The sequence below is a fragment of the Athalia rosae genome, chromosome 6 (genome assembly GCF_917208135.1).
Source record: "Athalia rosae chromosome 6, iyAthRosa1.1, whole genome shotgun sequence".
NCBI lineage: Eukaryota > Metazoa > Arthropoda > Insecta > Hymenoptera > Athaliidae > Athalia > Athalia rosae.
The window spans coordinates 1822455-1844175 of NC_064031.1; the positions used below are offsets into that span (position 1 = coordinate 1822455).

At 40.8% G+C, this 21721-nt stretch overlaps 1 protein-coding gene across 1 annotated transcript; it reads left to right on the plus strand.

Moving 5' to 3' along the window:
* The first annotated feature begins 17299 nt into the window (after window positions 1–17299).
* On the plus strand, window positions 17300–20154 carry LOC105691798 (UDP-glycosyltransferase UGT5-like). The gene is made up of 7 exons (XM_012410524.4): window positions 17300–17645; window positions 17822–18053; window positions 18143–18446; window positions 18536–18818; window positions 18914–19136; window positions 19227–19468; window positions 19552–20154. The coding sequence occupies exons 2-7, from the start codon at window positions 17822–17824 to the stop codon at window positions 19807–19809; spliced, it is 1542 nt and encodes a 513-aa protein (XP_012265947.2). The 5' UTR covers window positions 17300–17645; the 3' UTR covers window positions 19810–20154.
* Window positions 20155–21721: the final 1567 nt, after the last annotated feature.

Genomic DNA, 21721 nt, shown 5'->3' on the forward strand with positions numbered 1-21721 from the left:
ACGGGCTGACGCGATTTTGAGAGAATGCTTTTTTTTGCAGATTAATTTTTCCGCAGATTCGGAGGAGTTTTTTGATGAAATGATGATTTTTTTAATCAACGACCCGGACGAAAAACTTTTTCAAACTATCGTCATTTGCAAGATGGAAAGGGTGGGGTTTAATTTCCGGAACAACGAAAAAATAACAGCAGAAATTACTCCGATTGATGACGAAGTGTGCGAAAATTTTGGGATAGCGGCGTGTTGCAGAGCCGCGTTTTGTGCGTTCAACTATCGATTTTCGTAAATTCCAACGCAGCGTGTAACGCGCGTAAGGGTGTGTGGGCTATTGTGTGTACGCCGCTGCGCATTTGTAATTATTAACCCTCGAGGCATCCGGCGTTGCAAGGGTTAGCAGCGGCTACACCCGTAACCCGAAAGCGCGCTCGTACGCGTAGGTTTTGGATAACGACGCTAACGGGCTTGGGATTTCCCCCTACGTTGGTGGTTATTATCGACATTGAAACCGTCGTCGCGCGAACGTCTAGTATGCAAATAACCGCACCTTCCTCCCCCTCCCCCCGCCCCTCCACATATTCGCACTTGCGAATATCCTTGAAAATATCCTTGCCATACGCCACGGTGGTCGTGTCCTTCGCTCATAAGTATTCTCAAAATGGCGCCGAAAGCTCACCTTCGCCTCAGGTGCATCTGCAGGAAAAACGGGGGGTGGTTTTCAGAAAAAAAAAAAACTGAACGAATATCACTCGGCGTGTGATTGGGAATAATTATTCCAATTCGAATAACGATTTACGATCACGTAATGCGAATCTAATTGATGTAATAATTGATAGGGAAGAGGGTTTCATCCCCACGTTAAGCACGCCTATTGACTCGACCTTAGTTATGATTATCACTGCAAATATCGTTACTCCTTAGACGTTGAATGAAGCTAAGACATACGGGGATGAAAACCCTGGAATTCGTTGCTGAATTTATTCCCGATTAATAGAAGCTCGAGCTCTCGTCGTTGGGACGAGAATTTTATACAAGGCAAGAATAAAGGTCGCTCGAAATTTGTGATCGATAGATTTTTCATAGCGTTATGGTCCGTACAGGGTACCTTTATAATGTTTGACCTACACACGGCTACGGGGATGCTCGGGTATAACAACAACATCGAAATTGTGCCTTTCCCGTGTAACGTAATCCAACCAAAGGGGGAATAATATTTCTGCTCGGTCAACCTGCCGCGCAGCGATATTGCAAAGGTATGGGAAACTCTGTGACACGTAGCGAAGAAACGGGGGGTGAGTTTCCCCACCGTACTCTCCGTACATCTGCTTTAGTTTATCTGAAATCTGTAACACGTACGGAAATCATACGAGATTATCTTTATGACGAAGCGAATCTTGTTTGAACGAAACAATTATTTAATTTTGAATTTCTTTCGTTTCGTCGATATATCTGTATTACACGTCTCTGTGAACATGTGAGTGATAATTTATTCCAATTCTGGGACTAGGTTTCTGTAATTTATGGTATATTTTTTAGGGAAGAAACGAGGATATTCTATAACGACGTGTCTGCGGGGGTGAGGAAAATTGACTTTGACAAGTTCTGTGTAGTGTGGGTACTTTATCTTGAACTTTAAACTAATGCAAAGTATGAGCAGAGAGACGAAGTAGCGTTACATGAACAAACGAAGGACTATGTGGGGACGTGCGTGCTGTTTGCATGGAAGAATCAACGGGACGTCGGAAAAGTAAACGCATAACTAATTACGAATATCATATATCGGAATTAAAAGCGTATCCTTTGAAACTTGGAACTAGATGAAGACTTCTGATACGACGCACCGTCTAATTTCATTCGTGAAGTCTCCTGAGTGTTTGATTCACGGCCGCAAGGATCTCGAAATCATAGATAGGACACAGTCCGAACTTTTCCGTTTCGAAAAGCGACAAATCGAGATATCTCGATGAGAAAAATTCGTAGCTCAATTTGAGCAACAATTTCGTGTTTTTTTTACTTATTTTCTTAGCATGGGGGCAGAATTTGTAACTTATGAAAGAAAAGAAATTTTCCACACAATGATTACTCGGCCGATTGCATGAGTAGATGATTCCAGCTTTCAGAATTCGATTCCTGAGCTGATTAAACGTGAGATTACCCTAGAAAAGTCAAGATAAAGATTCGATTTTTGAGCTAAAAATAAATCATTGTTTTAATTGGGTTTGATATGCTTTTCTTGCGTATTTTGACCTCAGGAATCCGAATCTGGAAGAAAAATTGATCTATCTCTGAAATTGACCAAGTTATCGCCAATTTTCAGCTTTTTGGGGTCAAACATGAAAAACTGATTTTTTGGTCTATCTTGATGTCATTTGAGCTCAGGAATCCGAATCTGAAAGGAAAATTGATCTATCTTCAAAAATGACCGAGTTATCGTCGAATTATCGCATTTTTTGGCATAAATTTGAGGATATCTCGAAGGGAAAAAATCGTAGCTCAATTTGGACAACGGATTCGTATTCCTGAGGTCAAAATACGTGAAAAAAGGGCCACACGGTCAATTTTAGAGAATAAAAATTTTTGGTCAAAATTTGAAAAAATCGTAAGGGGTACCCCTTGGAAAAATCTCAAATTTGAGCCAAAAATTTTTATTTTTTAAAATTGATCGTATAACACTTTTCTCATGTATTTTGACCCCAGGAAAACGAATCCGTTGTCCAAATTGAGCTACGATTTTTTCCCTTCGAGATATCCTCAAATTTGTACCAAAAAATGCGAAAAAATGAGGATCACTCGGTCATTTTTGAAGATAAATCAATTTTTTTTCCAGATTCGGATTTCTGGGCTCGAATTACATGAAGAAAGAATAAAAAATCAATTTTTAATTTTTGACCCCAAAAAGCTGAAAATTGGCGATAACTCGGTCAATTTTAGAGATGGATCAATTTTTCTTGCGGAATCGGATTCCTGAGGTCAAAATACATGAGAAGAGTGTCATACGATCAATTCGCAAAAAAAAAAAAAATTTGCCCCAAAAATCCCCGAAGGGATTTGAACCCGCGCATTTTATCGATTTTTGGGTCGAAAATCAACATTCGATTTTCTTGGGTTTTCCATGCTATTCTCATGTATTTCGATCTCAGAAATACGAATCTCAAAGCCAAATTGATCTATCTCTAAAATTGACCGAGTTATCCCAATTTTTTCGCATTTTTTGGCTTAAATTTGAGGATATCTCGGAGGGGAAGAATCGTAGCTCAATTTGGACAACGGATTCGTGTTCCTGAGGTCAAAATACATTAGAAAAGTGCCATACGATCAATTCTTATTCAAATTCCTGGGTACGAATCACATTAAAATAGATGACAAAATGAACTTTTTATTCTTGATCCCGAAGAGCTGAAAATTGGCGATCACTCGGTCAATTTCAGAGATAGATCAATTTCTCTTGCGGAATCGGATTCCTGAGGTCAAAATACATGAGAAGAGTGTCATACGATCAATTCGCAAGAAAAAAAAAAATTTGCCCCAAAAATCCCCGAAGGGATTTGAACCCGCGCATTTTATCGATTTTTGGGTCGAAAATCAACATTCGATTTTCTTGGGTTTTCCATGCTATTCTCATGTATTTCGATCTCAGAAATACGAATCTCAAAGCCAAATTGATCTATCTCTAAAATTGACCGAGTTATCCCAATTTTTTCGCATTTTTTGGCTTAAATTTGAGGATATCTCGGAGGGGAAGAATCGTAGCTCAATTTGGACAACGGATTCGTGTTCCTGAGGTCAAAATACATTAGAAAAGTGCCATACGATCAATTCTTATTCAAATTCCTGGGTACGAATCACATTAAAATAGATGACAAAATGAACTTTTTATTCTTGATCCCGAAGAGCTGAAAATTGGCGATCACTCGGTCAATTTCAGAGATAGATCAATTTCTCTCGCGGAATCGGATTCCTGAGGTCAAAATACATGAGAAGAGTGTCATACGATCAATTCGCAAGAAAAAAAAAAATTTGCCCCAAAAATCCCCGAAGGGATTTGAACCCGCGCATTTTATCGATTTTTGGGTCGAAAATCAACATTTGATTTTCTTGGGTTTTCCATGCTATTCTCATGTATTTCGATCTCAGAAATACGAATCTCAAAGCCAAATTGATCTATCTCTAAAATTGACCGAGTTATCCCAATTTTTTCGCATTTTTTGGCTTAAATTTGAGGATATCTCGGAGGGGAAGAATCGTAGCTCAATTTGGACAACGGATTCGTGTTCCTGAGGTCAAAATACATTAGAAAAGTGCCATACGATCAATTCTTATTCAAATTCCTGGGTACGAATCACATTAAAATAGATGACAAAATGAACTTTTTATTCTTGATCCCGAAGAGCTGAAAATTGGCGATCACTCGGTCAATTTCAGAGATAGATCAATTTCTCTTGCGGAATCGGATTCCTGAGGTCAAAATACATGAGAAGAGTGTCATACGATCAATTCGCAAAAAAAAAAAAAATTTGCCCCAAAAATCCCCGAAGGGATTTGAACCCGCGCATTTTATCGATTTTTGGGTCGAAAATCAACATTCGATTTTCTTGGGTTTTCCATGCTATTCTCATGTATTTCGATCTCAGAAATACGAATCTCAAAGCCAAATTGATCTATCTCTAAAATTGACCGAGTTATCCCAATTTTTTCGCATTTTTTGGCTTAAATTTGAGGATATCTCGGAGGGGAAAGATCGTAGCTCAATTTGGACAACGGATTCGTGTTCCTGAGGTCAAAATACGTTAGAAAAGTGCCATACGATCAATTCTTATTCAATTTCCTGGGTACGAATCACATTAAAATAGATGACAAAATGAACTTTTTATTCTTGATCCCGAAGAGCTGAAAATTGGCGATCACTCGGTCAATTTCAGAGATAGATCAATTTCTCTTGCGGAATCGGATTCCTGAGGTCAAAATACATGAGAAGAGTGTCATACGATCAATTCGCAAGAAAAAAAAAAATTTGCCCCAAAAATCCCCGAAGGGATTTGAACCCGCGCATTTTATCGATTTTTGGGTCGAAAATCAACATTTGATTTTCTTGGGTTTTCCATGCTATTCTCATGTATTTCGATCTCAGAAATACGAATCTCAAAGCCAAATTGATCTATCTCTAAAATTGACCGAGTTATCCCAATTTTTTCGCATTTTTTGGCTTAAATTTGAGGATATCTCGGAGGGGAAGAATCGTAGCTCAATTTGGACAACGGATTCGTGTTCCTGAGGTCAAAATACATTAGAAAAGTGCCATACGATCAATTCTTATTCAAATTCCTGGGTACGAATCACATTAAAATAGATGACAAAATGAACTTTTTATTCTTGATCCCGAAGAGCTGAAAATTGGCGATCACTCGGTCAATTTCAGAGATAGATCAATTTCTCTTGCGGAATCGGATTCCTGAGGTCAAAATACATGAGAAGAGTGTCATACGATCAATTCGCAAAAAAAAAAAAAATTTGCCCCAAAAATCCCCGAAGGGATTTGAACCCGCGCATTTTATCGATTTTTGGGTCGAAAATCAACATTCGATTTTCTTGGGTTTTCCATGCTATTCTCATGTATTTCGATCTCAGAAATACGAATCTCAAAGCCAAATTGATCTATCTCTAAAATTGACCGAGTTATCCCAATTTTTTCGCATTTTTTGGCTTAAATTTGAGGATATCTCGGAGGGGAAGAATCGTAGCTCAATTTGGACAACGGATTCGTGTTCCTGAGGTCAAAATACATTAGAAAAGTGCCATACGATCAATTCTTATTCAAATTCCTGGGTACGAATCACATTAAAATAGATGACAAAATGAACTTTTTATTCTTGATCCCGAAGAGCTGAAAATTGGCGATCACTCGGTCAATTTCAGAGATAGATCAATTTCTCTTGCGGAATCGGATTCCTGAGGTCAAAATACATGAGAAGAGTGTCATACGATCAATTCGCAAGAAAAAAAAAAATTTGCCCCAAAAATCCCCGAAGGGATTTGAACCCGCGCATTTTATCGATTTTTGGGTCGAAAATCAACATTCGATTTTCTTGGGTTTTCCATGCTATTCTCATGTATTTCGATCTCAGAAATACGAATCTCAAAGCCAAATTGATCTATCTCCAAAATTGACCGAGTTATCCCAATTTTTTCGCATTTTTTGGCTTAAATTTGAGGATATCTCGGAGGGGAAGAATCGTAGCTCAATTTGGACAACGGATTCGTGTTCCTGAGGTCAAAATACGTTAGAAAAGTGCCATACGATCAATTCTTATTCAAATTCCTGGGTACGAATCACATTAAAATAGATGACAAAATGAACTTTTTATTCTTGATCCCGAAGAGCTGAAAATTGGCGATCACTCGGTCAATTTCAGAGATAGATCAATTTCTCTTGCGGAATCGGATTCCTGAGGTCAAAATACATGAGAAGAGTGTCATACGATCAATTCGCAAGAAAAAAAAAAATTTGCCCCAAAAATCCCCGAAGGGATTTGAACCCGCGCATTTTATCGATTTTTGGGTCGAAAATCAACATTTGATTTTCTTGGGTTTTCCATGCTATTCTCATGTATTTCGATCTCAGAAATACGAATCTCAAAGCCAAATTGATCTATCTCTAAAATTGACCGAGTTATCCCAATTTTTTCGCATTTTTTGGCTTAAATTTGAGGATATCTCGGAGGGGAAGAATCGTAGCTCAATTTGGACAACGGATTCGTGTTCCTGAGGTCAAAATACATTAGAAAAGTGCCATACGATCAATTCTTATTCAAATTCCTGGGTACGAATCACATTAAAATAGATGACAAAATGAACTTTTTATTCTTGATCCCGAAGAGCTGAAAATTGGCGATCACTCGGTCAATTTCAGAGATAGATCAATTTCTCTTGCGGAATCGGATTCCTGAGGTCAAAATACATGAGAAGAGTGTCATACGATCAATTCGCAAGAAAAAAAAAAATTTGCCCCAAAAATCCCCGAAGGGATTTGAACCCGCGCATTTTATCGATTTTTGGGTCGAAAATCAACATTCGATTTTCTTGGGTTTTCCATGCTATTCTCATGTATTTCGATCTCAGAAATACGAATCTCAAAGCCAAATTGATCTATCTCCAAAATTGACCGAGTTATCCCAATTTTTTCGCATTTTTTGGCTTAAATTTGAGGATATCTCGGAGGGGAAAGATCGTAGCTCAATTTGGACAACGGATTCGTGTTCCTGAGGTCAAAATACGTTAGAAAAGTGCCATACGATCAATTCTTATTCAATTTCCTGGGTACGAATCACATTAAAATAGATGACAAAATGAACTTTTTATTCTTGATCCCGAAGAGCTGAAAATTGGCGATCACTCGGTCAATTTCAGAGATAGATCAATTTCTCTTGCGGAATCGGATTCCTGAGGTCAAAATACATGAGAAGAGTGTCATACGATCAATTCGCAAGAAAAAAAAAAATTTGCCCCAAAAATCCCCGAAGGGATTTGAACCCGCGCATTTTATCGATTTTTGGGTCGAAAATCAACATTCGATTTTCTTGGGTTTTCCATGCTATTCTCATGTATTTCGATCTCAGAAATACGAATCTCAAAGCCAAATTGATCTATCTCCAAAATTGACCGAGTTATCCCAATTTTTTCGCATTTTTTGGCTTAAATTTGAGGATATCTCGGAGGGGAAGAATCGTAGCTCAATTTGGACAACGGATTCGTGTTCCTGAGGTCAAAATACGTTAGAAAAGTGCCATACGATCAATTCTTATTCAATTTCCTGGGTACGAATCACATTAAAATAGATGACAAAATGAACTTTTTATTCTTGATCCCGAAGAGCTGAAAATTGGCGATCACTCGGTCAATTTCAGAGATAGATCAATTTCTCTTGCGGAATCGGATTCCTGAGGTCAAAATACATGAGAAGAGTGTCATACGATCAATTCGCAAGAAAAAAAAAAATTTGCCCCAAAAATCCCCGAAGGGATTTGAACCCGCGCATTTTATCGATTTTTGGGTCGAAAATCAACATTTGATTTTCTTGGGTTTTCCATGCTATTCTCATGTATTTCGATCTCAGAAATTCGAATCTCAAAGCCAAATTGATCTATCTCTAAAATTGACCGAGTTATCCCAATTTTTTCGCATTTTTTGGCTTAAATTTGAGGATATCTCGGAGGGGAAAGATCGTAGCTCAATTTGGACAACGGATTCGTGTTCCTGAGGTCAAAATACGTTAGAAAAGTGCCATACGATCAATTCTTATTCAATTTCCTGGGTACGAATCACATTAAAATAGATGACAAAATGAACTTTTTATTCTTGATCCCGAAGAGCTGAAAATTGGCGATCACTCGGTCAATTTCAGAGATAGATCAATTTCTCTTGCGGAATCGGATTCCTGAGGTCAAAATACATGAGAAGAGTGTCATACGATCAATTCGCAAAAAAAAAAAAAATTTGCCCCAAAAATCCCCGAAGGGATTTGAACCCGCGCATTTTATCGATTTTTGGGTCGAAAATCAACATTCGATTTTCTTGGGTTTTCCATGCTATTCTCATGTATTTCGATCTCAGAAATACGAATCTCAAAGCCAAATTGATCTATCTCTAAAATTGACCGAGTTATCCCAATTTTTTCGCATTTTTTGGCTTAAATTTGAGGATATCTCGGAGGGGAAGAATCGTAGCTCAATTTGGACAACGGATTCGTGTTCCTGAGGTCAAAATACATTAGAAAAGTGCCATACGATCAATTCTTATTCAAATTCCTGGGTACGAATCACATTAAAATAGATGACAAAATGAACTTTTTATTCTTGATCCCGAAGAGCTGAAAATTGGCGATCACTCGGTCAATTTCAGAGATAGATCAATTTCTCTTGCGGAATCGGATTCCTGAGGTCAAAATACATGAGAAGAGTGTCATACGATCAATTCGCAAGAAAAAAAAAAATTTGCCCCAAAAATCCCCGAAGGGATTTGAACCCGCGCATTTTATCGATTTTTGGGTCGAAAATCAACATTCGATTTTCTTGGGTTTTCCATGCTATTCTCATGTATTTCGATCTCAGAAATACGAATCTCAAAGCCAAATTGATCTATCTCCAAAATTGACCGAGTTATCCCAATTTTTTCGCATTTTTTGGCTTAAATTTGAGGATATCTCGGAGGGGAAGAATCGTAGCTCAATTTGGACAACGGATTCGTGTTCCTGAGGTCAAAATACGTTAGAAAAGTGCCATACGATCAATTCTTATTCAAATTCCTGGGTACGAATCACATTAAAATAGATGACAAAATGAACTTTTTATTCTTGATCCCGAAGAGCTGAAAATTGGCGATCACTCGGTCAATTTCAGAGATAGATCAATTTCTCTTGCGGAATCGGATTCCTGAGGTCAAAATACATGAGAAGAGTGTCATACGATCAATTCGCAAGAAAAAAAAAAATTTGCCCCAAAAATCCCCGAAGGGATTTGAACCCGCGCATTTTATCGATTTTTGGGTCGAAAATCAACATTTGATTTTCTTGGGTTTTCCATGCTATTCTCATGTATTTCGATCTCAGAAATTCGAATCTCAAAGCCAAATTGATCTATCTCTAAAATTGACCGAGTTATCCCAATTTTTTCGCATTTTTTGGCTTAAATTTGAGGATATCTCGGAGGGGAAAGATCGTAGCTCAATTTGGACAACGGATTCGTGTTCCTGAGGTCAAAATACGTTAGAAAAGTGCCATACGATCAATTCTTATTCAATTTCCTGGGTACGAATCACATTAAAATAGATGACAAAATGAACTTTTTATTCTTGATCCCGAAGAGCTGAAAATTGGCGATCACTCGGTCAATTTCAGAGATAGATCAATTTCTCTTGCGGAATCGGATTCCTGAGGTCAAAATACATGAGAAGAGTGTCATACGATCAATTCGCAAAAAAAAAAAAAATTTGCCCCAAAAATCCCCGAAGGGATTTGAACCCGCGCATTTTATCGATTTTTGGGTCGAAAATCAACATTCGATTTTCTTGGGTTTTCCATGCTATTCTCATGTATTTCGATCTCAGAAATACGAATCTCAAAGCCAAATTGATCTATCTCTAAAATTGACCGAGTTATCCCAATTTTTTCGCATTTTTTGGCTTAAATTTGAGGATATCTCGGAGGGGAAGAATCGTAGCTCAATTTGGACAACGGATTCGTGTTCCTGAGGTCAAAATACGTTAGAAAAGTGCCATACGATCAATTCTTATTCAAATTCCTGGGTACGAATCACATTAAAATAGATGACAAAATGAACTTTTTATTCTTGATCCCGAAGAGCTGAAAATTGGCGATCACTCGGTCAATTTCAGAGATAGATCAATTTCTCTTGCGGAATCGGATTCCTGAGGTCAAAATACATGAGAAGAGTGTCATACGATCAATTCGCAAGAAAAAAAAAAATTTGCCCCAAAAATCCCCGAAGGGATTTGAACCCGCGCATTTTATCGATTTTTGGGTCGAAAATCAACATTCGATTTTCTTGGGTTTTCCATGCTATTCTCATGTATTTCGATCTCAGAAATACGAATCTCAAAGCCAAATTGATCTATCTCCAAAATTGACCGAGTTATCCCAATTTTTTCGCATTTTTTGGCTTAAATTTGAGGATATCTCGGAGGGGAAGAATCGTAGCTCAATTTGGACAACGGATTCGTGTTCCTGAGGTCAAAATACGTTAGAAAAGTGCCATACGATCAATTCTTATTCAAATTCCTGGGTACGAATCACATTAAAATAGATGACAAAATGAACTTTTTATTCTTGATCCCGAAGAGCTGAAAATTGGCGATCACTCGGTCAATTTCAGAGATAGATCAATTTCTCTTGCGGAATCGGATTCCTGAGGTCAAAATACATGAGAAGAGTGTCATACGATCAATTCGCAAGAAAAAAAAAAATTTGCCCCAAAAATCCCCGAAGGGATTTGAACCCGCGCATTTTATCGATTTTTGGGTCGAAAATCAACATTTGATTTTCTTGGGTTTTCCATGCTATTCTCATGTATTTCGATCTCAGAAATTCGAATCTCAAAGCCAAATTGATCTATCTCTAAAATTGACCGAGTTATCCCAATTTTTTCGCATTTTTTGGCTTAAATTTGAGGATATCTCGGAGGGGAAAGATCGTAGCTCAATTTGGACAACGGATTCGTGTTCCTGAGGTCAAAATACGTTAGAAAAGTGCCATACGATCAATTCTTATTCAATTTCCTGGGTACGAATCACATTAAAATAGATGACAAAATGAACTTTTTATTCTTGATCCCGAAGAGCTGAAAATTGGCGATCACTCGGTCAATTTCAGAGATAGATCAATTTCTCTTGCGGAATCGGATTCCTGAGGTCAAAATACATGAGAAGAGTGTCATACGATCAATTCGCAAGAAAAAAAAAAATTTGCCCCAAAAATCCCCGAAGGGATTTGAACCCGCGCATTTTATCGATTTTTGGGTCGAAAATCAACATTTGATTTTCTTGGGTTTTCCATGCTATTCTCATGTATTTCGATCTCAGAAATACGAATCTCAAAGCCAAATTGATCTATCTCTAAAATTGACCGAGTTATCCCAATTTTTTCGCATTTTTTGGCTTAAATTTGAGGATATCTCGGAGGGGAAGAATCGTAGCTCAATTTGGACAACGGATTCGTGTTCCTGAGGTCAAAATACCTCAGAGAAGTGCCATACGATCAATTCTTATTCAAATTTCTGGGTACGAATTACATTAAAATAGATGATAAAATGAACTTTTTATTCTTGATCCCGAAGAGCTGAAAATTGGCGATAACTCGTTCAATTTCAGAGATAGGTCAATTTTTCTCCAAGATTCGGATTTCTGAGGCCAAAATACGTCAGAAAAGTGTAATACAATCAATTTTTAAACTTCTTTACTTTTGGCCCAAAAATCGATTTTTTTTTTGGTTCTCTGAGAGTAATCTTACGTATAATCAGCTCAGGAATTTAAATCTGAAAGCCAAAATCATCCACTCATGCAATCGATCGAGTAATCATCAATTATTCGCTGTGGGGAGCAGAGAAATTATAAGACATACCGAGTGGTTTTAGTCGTAGACCCACTTTGCTTCGTCGCATCTATGCATGGAGCGAAATATTCGAATTTCTCAATTCACCAGCAAGCCCGAGTTTTGCTGGAGTCAGGTAGCCACGAGCGAGGGGTCTTGTTTTGAGGCGTCACCTCTGCTCAGCCCCCAAGGTGACGACTCACAACAAAGCGCTACGCTGCTGGCTACCTGACTCCAGCAAAGCTCGGGCTCCCTCGTAGACCGAAATATTCGAATATTTCGACCTATGCATGGGAAAAAAAAAACCGCTGGACGCGATGTTGGTAGAACAAAGACGAGAAAAGTTTAAAATATTACCGAAAACAAAGCCATGATAAAAAAGTATTCGGTCAGACAGGAGAAAAAAAAAAAAAAAAAAAAAGGTATGTAAAGAAAAGTGAGGGAAAAGTTCCCCTTGCGTACGTGTAGGTATACCGGTGTAGTTGGTATTGTAAATTTTGCAGCTTTGCTTTCCATGAAGTACACGTACATACGTATTGTACGTAAAGTATACAGAGATGCGGTTTTTAGCAGTACCAACTCTCGTTTGAAACCCTTATCCCGGATTGCAACCGCGAAAAGATGGCTTTCCTGTTTTGCGAATAAAAAGAGAAAAAGAGAGGAAAGGAGGGTGGTCTACACGCTTTTTCCTAGTGCTTTTATGCTTCCCATACACGTTAATTTCTACCTGTATTTTTCACGTAATGAAAACATCCCCTCTCCTCACCTCGCGTATCCACCCTACGGAATATTCGTCCACATTTTTATACGCGATTAAAAAATTCGAATCCGAGGTAACGTCGAGCTACAACGCGGCACGGGTCGACCGGGTTCGGATGATATCGGTGGAAAACAGAACTATTTTTATCATCTCATCCCTCGCTCCAATTTTTTCCGTCCTTCGTTCTCGCTCTGTACCACGAACTTTGTCGTTTTTCCTACGCCACTTGACCCTCGCAAGGATTCTTTTTCAATTTGACGTGAATTATTTTCTCTTCTTTTTTTTTTTTTGCACGACGCGTACCCCCCCGCCACGAAAACCAAGGTGAGACGACTGGGATGAAATAAAAAGGAAAAATGGAGCTAGAATTTTTCCACTCTTTGAAGTTTTTTTAGTTTTTTTTTTTTCATACGTAGCGCACGATCTGAAACGTGCTCCGCCCTGCCACCGCTTTTCGCAAATTATTTCTTCCATTCCTATTATTTTGCAAAAAGTGCAGACGCTTTTTTCACATTTTTATATTCTCTCTTCGCTCACGTACCATGAAGGCTTTCAACGATTCGCGTGCGCGGAGGATGGTCCACTTTTTCTTCGTTAATTATTTATCAGCGTCATCATATTTTCTTTCGCACGTCTCGCGTTCCGAACCATTTTACGAAATACACGTTCGGTGCGGAAAAAAAAAGCTCGACGGTTTTCCAAATTTCTTTCTCACAGCCTGCTGTTAACGGGCCGATCGTAATGTGCATGTACGTCTCTCCGCCGTCGAGAGAGCGAGAAAAAAAAAACTTAAAAACAGACGGCGAAAAGGAAAGAGAAGAGGGAATAGAAGAGAGGGAAAACTAAAAATAATAGAAAAAAAAACAAAAAAGGAAAAGGAAAAGAAGTGAACCGCTTCGCTGAGAAGATGCTCATTTATAATCCTCTTAAAAGTAATTTTCGTTCTCCCTTCTCGCTTAATTTATGGCAACCAGCTGAGAGCATCGTGTAAAAGTAAAATATAATAATACGTATCGTGTAACGCGAAACCCTGAAATGAAAAACTTGAAACGTGAAATGGCGACGGTTTTAAATTGCACGAATTTCGGTGAAACGTTGATTTTCCATGACGCGGAACCCCGCTCTGAACAAATTCGTCAGAGCCCGCAGTTTTCAGGATAATTTTGTGTGATTTAGAATTTTGGTCAACCAAGTTATGCTTTTCTTTGGTTTTCCTACGGAAAATTCTTTCGTTCTTTCCTTTTTTTTTTCGCAAAGACACGAGTTTTAGCTATCAGATTACCACGTTATACGAGGAGAGCATGTACCGAAGATAAAGGATTAATATAAGACGGACGACGATCGATGGTGCAAAGATACCAGCTAATGGATCCCCATAGCTTGATGATAAAAAAAAAAACCAGAAACCTAATTTGAGGGAAAGATAGAAACGAACTTAACGAGGCGTCCCAATGAGTGAAAAAGAGAACCAAAGTTTTCATTGCTTCCCGTAAGCACAAAAAGAACGATTCGATTTTCATCATTTTCTTTTAATCGCTTTTTCATTGCCCTTGTTTCGAATTTCCATCGCCAAAAGAAACCGAAAGCTCATCTCCGTCGCCTCGAATGTAAATTGCGCTAAAATAGATCCACGGATTCTTTCATTCTTTCGAAAGATAGACTCGATCGGATCCTCGAAAAGCGGATCGTCTTCGCGTCGGCTCGTTACGGATGAGTAAATTCATGTAGCCATGTTCGAAATTGTTTTCTTAATTGGGAAAATCCCGAGGACTTTACTCCCCGAGGAACCCGTATCTCCAGCTATCGAATCCTCTTTCGAATCGGACGATCGTCGTTCGAACAAAACAAAACAAAATAAAATAAAATAAATAAAATACACCCCGTGATTCATTACTTCCTTACTCGATGTAATCTCGGCTCGTACCCATCGCTACAATTTCTGCCCTGTTCGCGAGTAACTTTGCGGCGTTCTACACGTGTACGTATAGTTATACCGTAGCACACGGGGGGAAGCGATGCACGTTACGTTTAATCATCGGGAAAGCTGCAAATCCCGCCGCTATATACGAGGCGAGAATTGAACGTTGATCGATTGCTCTCACGTGTCAACAAATCGCTGCCTTAACCCGCGAAAGACTTTGGCCGCAAATATGAGATGGAAAGGGTTTAATAGCTCGCGACAACGGACGAACTCTATGTTTGCCGTATCAATCAAACCCCGCGGTAACTTCGATTACCCGGGGGGGACGCGAATCGCCTCGTTCTTCCTTCCAATTTTATCCTTTTTTTTACGAACGGCGAAGGAAAAAAAAAAATATTCGAGGGGTCTATTCGTCTCCGACTTGCGTTACTACGTCTTCTCGATTACATCGCCGGAACAATACCGAGTTCCTATTTTCCTCGAAGTTCGTAATCTCCGAAAGAAACCAGGCGCTGGAATCCCCTTCCCGGTTCCCATCAGGAAGCGAATTGAGGAGTCTTCAATTTTTTAAAACCCTCGACTCCTAGAGCGAGCTTGCGAACTTTGAACTTGGAACCCTAGCCGGTTAATTAGTAAGAATAATGACAACAAGCGGAGGGAAAAAAGCTCGTTTCTGGTGAGGGTTTTTAATTTATTTTTCTAATTTCGGGATCGAAATGAGTAATTGCTCGGGGTGCGGTTTTGCTGAAATCCCTCAGCAATTAAGAGTCCCTTCTGCAGGAAGAAGAGCGCATTCGCCGAGCTTTCCTAATCCAAAAGCGTAATAATGCTCACGGTGCTCAGAATTCAGTTTCAACCGTCCGCCGACTGCTGTAACACCGACGAGTCCGGATGAGTAAAAGGAAAGCTGACGGTTTTCCACGGTATCCGGGCACCGAATCTATTTTCACTTTATTGCAGAGTTAAAGGATACCGGCCAATGAAACTGTTTACACGGTGCAGTTAACTTCCGGTCTCACAGTGCACGACCGCCGCTGAAATCACTCGAATTTTAAGCACTCCGCTGGAAACTGGAATCCATTTATTTTACTAGGTGAAATAAAGGGGATTTCGAGTCGACGAGAATCGATAAAGTTACGTAGGTATGCCATATTGAAATGAAAAAAAAAAAAAAAAACAGAGGAAGAAGGACGACGTTCGATCGGCCGTTTGTCGAGCGACGTCTATGCAAACGTGGAAGAGGAGAGGGATGAGAAAAAGGACGGTGGGACAAAAAGGAGAGGAGAGAAAATAGGAACGAAAATCCTTTCTTTTTTTTTCTTTTTGGTCGCAATATGTCGGCGGTCAGTCGCGATTTATACGGGGAGTGAGGAAAGGCGCTTTCGCGAGAATCCTCCAGATATATTTTCCCCACCAGCCAGAGAAATCTCCCGCAAGTCCCCGACAAAGGGTAACCCGAAATCGCAGACGTATGTTCCCACAGGGGATTCCCCAAACTTGACGAATCACCTTCTCGTTTTTTACATCCGTATATAAACGCATTTTCTCCATACAGTCCGAATTATCGTTGAAAAAATTCTCTTTCTTTCTCTCTCTCTCTGAAAAATTCTTCTTCCTGTTTTTTTTCAACGTCAGTTAGGAGCAGTTCGAAAATCGTTATTCTCGACGAAGTTCGGTGGAAACTTTTTCTTCCCTCGGGCTCGTCAGTACCGCCCGTCATTCCCTTCTACCTCTGAACGAAGGTGACGAACAATTCTCTGTAATTATCATCATTTTCACGTCATCGTTATCCTTGTTACGTGAAAGATTCGAAAGATCTCGATATCGAGAACGAATTTTGAAAAAAACGAAAAAATGATATTTTTCATTCATCGCGTTGATCGCAACTTATTTTTCATCGATTCAAACCGAACGTACGGTGGCATCGAATTCGCCGCAACGAACATATCCTGCGCTGAAGCGGATTTTAATTAAATCCAAAATAGAGCGCAGGTGTCGCACGCCGATCGCGATACAACGTAACGAATAATTAGGGTAATACATACGATTGTACATAACACGATGCGCTTCGAAGAGCGAATTGAACTTCTACGACTCTAAACTACGTCTAATTGAATTCTGAAACCGTCGTTAAACGCCTACGTGTACACGCGGCACACACGTCGCTCTCAATATTCTGAGATTCACGTTGCTCCTGAACATTGGAACTGGAAAAATATTCCCCTCGAATCTACGGTAGAAAAACGCGAAGGATGTTGCGTCATGCGGTTACTCTGCTTAGAATACACGCAAGTCATCGACAAAAAAAAAAACCTAAAGTGGAAACGAACGCTCCTAGCGTCTCGACTGCAGCATTGAAATGAATTTCACAGAATTGGAAAGACCGCGATGACTCGCAACGAACGTAACGACTTGTTAGTCCATCACCATGACCGAGGCTGTTATGTGCCGCTGATTACTATCGTCACGTGGTCAGTTCACGTGATGGATTCCGATTACTCAACCGAAGGTCGAGAGATCCCGCTACGTCGTCGTCGTTCAGCCGACGAGAATTTTACTCCGGAATCTACGGAGGATCGCTCCGAATCGCGAGCGTTCTTCACAATCGGAAGATAAACAAGGCCGTAACAACCTACGGTGGTATCGCAGATAATTATCTGAAGTGTGTAAACGTTTATTAAAAATAGAGAGAGAGAGAGAAAAAAAAAAAACAAATACTTGGACGATTATCGAACAGTGGTGATTATCAAGGGAGTACGTGATGTTCCGTCGCAACTAACAGTGCCACAAGTGTAGCGTACCGCTGAATTCATTCGGTTTGTATCCAGTGCTCGGTTCCGAAGTCGATTTTTCCACTCGCGATCTCCAAGGTAAATTTCCACGGCTCGGATGTCCGCCGAGTTGATTCAGTGGGTGATTTGGAACGATTATCCGGTTTTTTCCGGTGTCTCGTTTCATTCGCACCGATTGACTGGTATCGACGAACGGGTCCCATTGATCCTTAGGGATCGGGAAAACTTGAATTTGCATTTGTAACGATTTTCAGATGCGTTTGATAGCGACGTTGGTGCTCCTCTGTCTGATGGGGCGCGAAGGATTCGGCGCTAAAATTCTGGGTCTTTTGCCGTTCCCCGGAAGATCGCACCTCTCCGTGAGTTCACCGGTGTTGCACGGACTCGCTAAAAAAGGACACGACGTCACGGCCTACGTACCATTTTCCACCGGATTCAACGCCACGAATTACAGAGAGATCGTCTACGAACATACCCCGATAACGAGTTCGTTGATACGAAATTGTTGAATGAATGAAATTTTTGCGGCGAAGATATTGGCCGCGATTTTAACGGAGACGTAAATTTATTTGAAGATTCCATCGACGTGTTGTCGGTAGTCAACGTGAACGCGATACAGAAGCCCTTCGGTTTTTTCTTCATGGGGATATTCACGACGGAAATGGCGCTGAACACGACGGAGGTCAGAGATCTGATCAGATCCGAGGAGAAGTACGACCTGATCGTCATGGAGGAATTCCTGAACGAGGCGTTCTTCGTGTTCGCCCACAAATTCAAGTGTCCCGTGGTACTAGTGAGCACCTTCGGCAGTTCGGCTGTGGTGGATCAGATTTTTGGAAACTCGGCGCCGCTCAGCTACGTGCCCAGTTTGTTTCTCATGTCCGTTGAAGCCTGAGATATCGACGCGTTTTTTTTCTGATCGCGTCGGAACGCTCACGTGTCTAATCCCTCGATCCCTAAATTTTCAGCGCCGACGACAGGATGACGCTTATCGAAAGATTCCAGAACGTCCTCGTCACCGTTTACACCAATCTGTTGAGAGATCTGTTCTACATGCCGCGGCAGCAGGCTCTGGCCGTCAAATATCTCGGAGATTCGGGCGTCGAGATACCGGATCTCGGAGAAATCGAGAGACAGGCTGACTTCATACTCGTGAACAGCCATCCGGCTTTCTCCACCCCCAAACCGTACATGCCGAACATGAAGGACGTCGCCGGAATGCACCTGAAACCGGTCAAACCTTTGCCCGCGGTAAATCGTCGACGAACAATGATTCGTACGGGACGAATAAAAAAGTTGCGCGATTTTCACGAGGTCGACAAAAGAAATGAGCGAAAATCTTTCAGGACTTGAAGGAGTACCTGGACTCGTCGAAGACCGGTGTGGTCCTCTTCAGTCTTGGATCGGCCATGCAGAGTGTCAAGATGCCGGAGAACGTGCTCAGGGTGTTGAAGAAATCATTCGAACGTTTGCCTTTCGACGTTCTCTGGAAATGGGAGAACGACACGATGGCTGACAAGCCGAAGAACGTTCGTATAGGGAAATGGCTGCCGCAAAACGACCTGCTCGGTAACGATGATTTTCCATTAGTAAAATTGAAACGGATGACGTTCGAGCCCTTTCGATCGACGGATAATATGTAAATTTTTCTCTCGTCAGCGCATCCGAATTTGAAACTGTTCGTCACTCACGGCGGTATATCCAGTCTGATGGAAACGGTGTACCACGGTGTTCCGATCGTAGCTACTCCCCTGTTCGGAGATCAGATGCGGAACATCATGTTGGCGGAGAGGCGAGGTTACGCCATATATTTGGACTTTCAAACGATGACGGAGAACCAGATTTACGAAGCGGTCATGAAGGTCGCTAACGATCCAAAGTACAAAGAGAACGTTAAGAAGGTATGTCGAATTTTCTAGATACGTGGGGGAGAATTTTACAGTAAGCCAGCCGTCGTTGAATCTCGTTCGTTTCGATCCCTCAGGTATCGGCCTACTGGAGGGACGACTTGAATCATCCTCTGGATCAGGCGGTTCACTGGGTTGAGTACGTATTGAAACACGACGGCGCGAAACACCTCAAGGCCACCGTCACGGAGCAGACCTTTGTTCAATATCTTTTGCTGGACGTCGCCTTCCTAATCTTGACGATATTGACCTTGACCTTCTTAGCTGTACGTCGAATCTTTGGATCAATCTGCGGGAGGACCGGCCCCAAGGCGATTTCGAAAAAGACCAACTAGTGCGAGCGAATCAATTTTCTGCGGACGTGATCGACACGATTGAAAATATGTGTAAACTGGAAATGGTCACTTCGGGGTACAGCGAGAGACTCGCAATAGACGCGAAAGGTGCGACTGCGATCTAATTTCGCGTGTACCCTCGTCATCGGTGTTGAATTACATGTTAATTATCTGATTAATAAGCTCGTCAATTTTAGGCGATAACTAGGAGGAATTGTAGTATCTTAACGTTAACATTATGTACCACCCTAAGATAAATAGCTCCGGGCTTATCCAAAGAGTTGAACACCGGCAGCCGGAGTAAGTATATATGTATACTGGAATCACTAAAGCGATATATGATAACCCAAGCGTATTGCTAATTCTTTGATCAAGTTTCGATGAATTTGTCATCCCCAATATCACGGACATCGGTATACTCGAGGCGAGTGTGTGTAAGGTGGATCGAATGATCCCCGGATCAGGCAAATTGAAGCAAGGACAAAGAGAAAAAAAAATGGTCGAAACCCCAGGGGTAAGAGGAAGCTACCCTACGTTCTTCGGCGGGTCGCAAAACCAAAAAAAAAAAAAACAAGAAATACACAAGCTGTTAAAAATAAATTCGACGCGTATTCTCGGTATTTTTTTTTACATAAATTTACCACGCCGAGGGCTGAGATAAAAACGGAGAGTGGAAAAAGAAAAAAAAGAGAACGGAGAGAGAAAAACGCGAAGCGAATGAGAAAAAAGGTGGGTAAAATTTTTTTCAAAGATTTCCCTTTCGCAAATTTGTCTTTTTTGGGATAGCGGGGCGGTTTGCGTGTACATAATGTATGTGGGTATAGAATACACGTCACGTGTATATAATACACGTCGGCCCTTGATCCGGGGTGTGTATTTTACCGCGAAGATTTTTCACGCTGCCACATGGAGAACTGCGAAAATTTGTGTTCCCTTCAAGTAAGCATCAAACGTCACCGTCTGATCCCTCCCGGCTCTGAGATATTTATACATACGCGTACATCCCCGTACATGACACGATTTTATTGTCGGCTATGTATTTCCCAACTCTCGAGAACGATACCTGACGCGAAACGAGAAGAAAAAAATAAAATAAAGAAAAAAGACGGAAAAATCCAAAGGGAAAAAGTCTCGACCGGAGAATAAGGGTGATACTTTTCGAGGGAAATGTGAATTTCCTCAAACGAATTGCGTCCGGGCTTTTTCTCTTCGTGTAAAATTATCCGGCGATTATTTCGATCGTTACGATTCTTCGAGAAAATTTGCGTCAGGCGATTCAATTTTCAACCCCGATGAACAGGATACGCGGTGCAGACCTCGAGGACGCCCCACAGTTTCCTTGAAGACAGTGAAAACCGAAAGTCAAGTTTGCGAGGAGGTCTTTACTCCGCACACATACCTCGTACCTTTGGCTTGGCAACAATTTTCGGTTTACGGAGTTCGGAGTTTTAGAGTTTAGACTACGCGTATTTGATCTTCCGTCATATTATATTTGAGTTACGCCTGTTACGTGGACCCCCGTGCATGGGGGGATGGGTGGGGTGGGTTTCATGTCGCTGACTACGAACTCTCGAAATATTTCGCGGTTTTGCTCGCCGCCCCGGCGAATATCCGGCTACTTCGTCGCCTCGTTACAATCGAGTAGCGAAGATTGATGTTTTTTTTTTCATTTAACGACGCGTCCTATGCGGATATCCGATGGCGCGAAAAGCGATCCATTCGTCGGAGAACGGAAATGGCGTACGCAAGGAACGTCGCAATCAATCCTACGGATTCTGCAAAGCCGGGAGTTGAACGTTAAACTTTGTACGAGTTTCGACGAGTTTCCTCGCCCTTTGGGAGCGTCCTTTCCGCTCAAAGTTCGCCCCTGTCCGACTCGACGACTATATTATATATATATATAATTTCATTC

Excerpts from the sequence above, each read along its gene's own strand:
- LOC105691798 (XM_012410524.4), top strand. The coding sequence starts at position 17,822 with ATGCGTTTGATAGCGACGTTGGTGCTCCTCTGTCTGATGGGGCGCGAA. Across the intron at positions 18,819-18,913 it reads CGGTCAAACCTTTGCCCGCG|GACTTGAAGGAGTACCTGGA; the intron begins GTAAATCGTCGA and ends AAAATCTTTCAG. Across the intron at positions 19,469-19,551 it reads ACAAAGAGAACGTTAAGAAG|GTATCGGCCTACTGGAGGGA; the intron begins GTATGTCGAATT and ends TCGATCCCTCAG.